Source organism: Ascidia mentula, chromosome 4 (genome assembly GCF_947561715.1).
Source record: "Ascidia mentula chromosome 4, kaAscMent1.1, whole genome shotgun sequence".
Lineage (NCBI taxonomy): Eukaryota > Metazoa > Chordata > Ascidiacea > Phlebobranchia > Ascidiidae > Ascidia > Ascidia mentula.
Window position 1 is genome coordinate 16,609,588 of NC_138569.1, and position 4,716 is coordinate 16,614,303.

The window sequence follows — 4,716 nt, forward strand, 5'->3', positions numbered from 1 at the left end:
AGACGCTTATGGTCGGAATAATTGGAAACATTAAAACGAGGCGTCAAGTGCATCGTGACTATCCCTTCAATCGTGGACTTTACTCCGTGATGATTCAGCGGGAATCAACAGAGCGCGTTTTGACCAAACTGGGCGCGGCTGCTTGTGTACATCTTAATTTTCATCGTAATCCTATCCTAAGCCTCCTTTAATTTCCTTAATCGTGAAAGTACGTAAACACGAGCTGGGTCGTTGATGTTTTGCAATGTACGACTTGGGCGCCAAAATAATGGTCGCTTTATCCTTAACTTAATCAGGTAATCGCGAGCGAGGTATGTGCGTTGCTGTCATAGGCAAGTCACCTTAAGACCTCGTTCCAAAGGTCGTTGTTCGTAAAAAAGGAGATGTTCAACAGACCGTTGACGCCAACCTCAGAACGCTCGAAATTACAATGCGTTTCAAAGGGAATTTCAGTTTCAAGAGAATCCTGTTTGGTATGAGAACAAACTACCAGTGATTGGTAAACCCAATTCCAACAAAATAAGATTACACAAGTGATGAAAACCGTGCTCAGACGTTTTGGTGTTTGGATATACTTTCGAAACCACAAACGACGTTATCTGTTTTGTTTGCTAAACGCACAGTTTGCTAAACGCACAAATCGCCTCGGCCAAATCGATATGATGACGCCTTCCTCGTCTTAGTCCACATAGAAAATTTCCCATCACCGGCAAAAACAAAGAAGAATAACTGTTATTTAGGCATTCCAGTCAGTTTTGGAAACACATTGCCTCTTAAAGACTGTATTTGGCCTTTTGAGAAGTTAACCCTTTTTTAACTTGCCTTATATAGTAGAAGTATTTATTCCTATACATTTGTTGTTTGCTAATAAGTAGTGCCTTTTATAGAAATATGCAATGGTAGAGACAGTAGTTTTGTTGGTGCATCATTTTTTCTCCATACTTTATTAGTACAGAGTGTTTCCAATTTCTGTGAATAGTTGATTGTTTTGGCCCCTTTCCTGAAAATTTGACTTTAAGTATTGATTATAGTCTGGCAACACTGCTGTAAATTTCCAATTGGGTTGTATGTCAGGTGGCGTTTGTTTTTAATTACCGCCTGTCTTGTACCCGATCCTACGAGCAGACGAAAAACGAACAGTGGCTTGCTTTGTCGGTAGATATCTGATTGCGGTCCCTGGGCATCAATTAACCCGTCAACACATTCAACTGCAGACCTGCGGTGTGAACCTACCGTGCACCGCAAATCACAATCAACCGTTTTAAGCAGTAGCACACGTTTTAATTAGAGGTTTGTTTAGCTGGGCCGGAGGTCAAGTTATATTAATAGCTCTGGGTACTTATGCCGTTTAAAACCGTTTTTAAGTGTTGGAATATTGTAACGACAGTGGTGTTGTGCTGCTTATTAACGAGAATATAGGAAAATATACCTAGTTAGCAGCTTTCAACGTAAACGCACATAACCAAACCACCGTAAAAATATTTATGTTCTATTAATTATTTATTTGGGTGTTTAAAACATGCCACTCTTTAATCTGGGTAAGTTTGTTTGCTTAAAATCTTACACAGCTCCCTTCCACCCAAAACCCTGCAAAACTTTCTGTAAACATCGCGTATTCTTGTCTTACTTACAACAGACTCTACAAAATATGGCGTTACGTCGTACTGCTGCGCCGTTTTCATGTTGTACCTGTTGGGTCCACGAATATTTTTATCTCTTATATTACCTAATTTTTTCAAGCTTTTACGAATTTTTCGAGTGATAAAAGCGAGAAATACGCGTATTCTAAAATGTACGTGAATTTTTCTCTAAAACGCGTCTTTTTCTGTTTGATGTCATGACATTTTGTAGAGGATTAGTCTGTCGCCGCGTCCTGAAATTTGGAAACCCTTGGCCTACAACATTCTTAAAAATTGCAAAAACCCCAATGACCCGAACAACGCTTTATATTTGACAAAGCACCATGTTACAGTTCGTGTCATCGAAACACAATCCTTTAGGAGCAAATATGGTGCGTATAACTAACAAGGGCTTTTGTTTTTCGAAGACGAGAAACGAAATTTTGTCTCATGCAAGTCGCAAAAATATTTACAAATACAAATTCAAAAAACACTCGGATTCTTCATTCCCCGTTCCAGCTGAAGTCGTTAAAAATACGTGCCGTGTCTGGATTTCGCGCTCCCAAAATCTGCCGGTCGCTGATTTGAACGATCGTCACGTTTTGGTCGCCATTTTTCGGTGAAATAACGTATCGGTACTGATACCATGGCCACGATGAAAACGCCTTCTTTCGCTGAGGGTTTTCCCCCAATCCGAAAAGAGTGAATCCCGGTATGCTTGGAATTGTGGTTCTAAAGGCACTGGTTAAAGGGTTTCCGTTGAGATCCAACCGTTTAAGATTCACGTTGTTGACCAGCCAGCCCGATTCCAAAGTCCCTATATTGTTATTAGCCAAATTGAGAACCTCCAGGCTTTCGCAGTCGCCGAAGAGTGCCCTTGGTAGAAAACGAATCATATTGAATGATAAGTCAACTGCCTTTAAAAGCGTGAGGTTTTGAAATATGCCGAAATCCAACGAGCTTATCTCGTTTTGCGAGAAATCCAACAACCGCAGCAGGTGATTATGACGGAAAATATCTCTAGATATGACTGACAAGCTGTTGTGGGATATCTTGACACATTCAAGGGCTTCGTTGGTGCTGAAGAGCTCCGGTGGAAGCATGGAAATGTTGTTCCGCTCAAAACGCACTTCTTTCAGTTGTTTGTTTTCACTAAACAGGTTCCAAGGAATGTAATCAAGTTTGTTTCCCGCAAACGAAACGCTTTTTAACACGGGACAACCGTAAAACGTGTCGTCGGGTATATCGATGAGGAAATTAAGGTCGAAGTTGACCATCTGTAGTTTCGGGTTGTACGCGAACGTGTTTCTTGACAACAAAATGAAGTTGTTCGAACTTGCGTCGATTGCCACAAGGTCTGCGAGATAGCTAAGCGTCTCCTTGAGCTCAGCGCCGTCGGAAAGTAAATTCTGCCTTGCTGATAAAACCTGCGTAAAGATATAAGGAAGCGTCTATATATGTGACTGTTGTTTATGCAGCAGAATTTCATCGATTTAATGTCATGACGTATGTTCTATCATATTTTTCTAGCAAATTTAAAAAAAATGCTTTTTCGATTTAGTGACATTCATGGATAAGCTTTTATTAAACGGAAAGAAACCCAATCAATTGCATCGTTGCAAAATGGACTGACAAAACGTAAAAGGCGCAACATCGCCGCATGCAATGGTAGCGCATTTAAAACATACACCCTTTAAAACAGAGTTTTTAATATTTTCCCCATTGTTATCGTTTAAATTTATCACATATTAGCTATGGATCTCGCGATGTGATTTCAAAACGATTTTGTCCACGCGTACCTGTGTGTTACCGGGAATAACCAGCGTTCCAAGGCATACAAGTCCTTTTCTGTAACAGAAAAGACCGCCGAAGTTCCGCCTCTGGTCGTAAATCCGAAACTGGCGGAAAATCACGTCGACACACGGACTAAATCTGCATGCAAACAAGCTGATTTCTATTGTCTAAATGACATTTCTCTTTGACTTATAGCAAACCTTCGCATATCCGGAAAGTCGCAAGTTCCCAATCCGTCTTCGAGCCGGTTGTTCCATCCGCGAGTGCAAACGAATCTTCCGCCATCGGCCACCTCAACTGGTGGAAAGGATGGGCAAAGCTGTGTGGGAAGTCCTGTGTTGAAGTGAATATCAACCGCTATAACGCTCTCATAGAATGCGTTCTCGGTTTGAACCAGATGCGTGCCGTTGTTTGCCAAAGTTTTCTTCGTTGTAGTGACGACCAAAATAAGAAGCAATGCGAGCTTTAACATCGTGATTTTGTGCAAAGATCGTTCCCTAGCGAAAATAATGAACACCTGGACCTCCAGCTGTTTTTGTTTTAAGAACACGAAAAAGAGAAAATGCTTTTTCCTCTTCGCATTAACTTTTTTGCTGGGAATATGTGCATTGAAGAACGATAATCCATGTTGCCGAAAAAGGTTTTTCTTAAGGCTAAAACACTGTAAGGAAACTATCTGACTTTGAGTCTGTTTAACTTGTATGTAGTTGTGTGTGATGTAGTGCAGGACAAGCGTCGCAAAGCCAAAATATTTGCATAAATGTCACACTAAACAAATTTCAAACTTCGAAAATACGTTTACTGGTATTCAAAGTTCAACGGCTTGCTTACTTTTAATTTTAATAAGGAACCATATTCTAACACTTTACACATCACAATGATAAACCCGGGATTACGAGCAGTTCACCATTCAAAACTATATGTGTATACAACAAACATTGTACTTGCGTCGGACCTTTACGGAGAATTACTCAGACTCCGCATACGCATGCATGATGTAATAGTAGATAACACGGAAACCTCGAACCGGCCTTAATCAGTAAGGCGTGGCCCCAGCTAACCGACGATGACATTTAGTCGTTGACGTTGCGGTGGGATTTTTACAGCTTCTAGGAACTGGGTGCTCGATGCGGTTGATAATCAGATTGTATTTTACCCTTTCATCGTCGTAATGGTTTTAAGTGATAAATGTTGATGGTCTGAGGCTTACATTCCCCGCTGTACTTTGGGATGCTATGCGACCATTTGTTTGCTTAGGGTTGCCGAGCAACAACCTTCTGCAGCAATTTTATAATTTTTGAAC

At 40.8% G+C, this 4,716-nt stretch overlaps 1 protein-coding gene across 1 annotated transcript; it reads right to left on the reverse strand.

Annotated features, from left to right (window-relative positions):
* Positions 1-1,935: 1,935 nt before the first annotated feature.
* LOC145898910 (uncharacterized) lies at positions 1,936-4,011 on the reverse strand. Its single transcript, XM_082987572.1, has 3 exons — positions 3,614-4,011; positions 3,419-3,551; positions 1,936-3,046 (listed from the first exon to the last, which is right to left on the reverse strand). The coding sequence occupies exons 1-3, from the start codon at positions 3,883-3,885 to the stop codon at positions 2,123-2,125; spliced, it is 1,329 nt and encodes a 442-aa protein (XP_082843698.1). The 5' UTR covers positions 3,886-4,011; the 3' UTR covers positions 1,936-2,122.
* Positions 4,012-4,716: the final 705 nt, after the last annotated feature.

Coding starts and splice junctions, on each gene's coding strand:
- LOC145898910 (XM_082987572.1), bottom strand. CDS start 3,885: ATGTTAAAGCTCGCATTGCTTCTTATTTTGGTCGTCACTACAACGAAG. Junction 3,552..3,613: donor GACTTTCCGGATATGCGAAG/GTTTGCTATAAG, acceptor GTTTGCATGCAG/ATTTAGTCCGTGTGTCGACG. Junction 3,047..3,418: donor TTATTCCCGGTAACACACAG/GTACGCGTGGAC, acceptor ATCTTTACGCAG/GTTTTATCAGCAAGGCAGAA.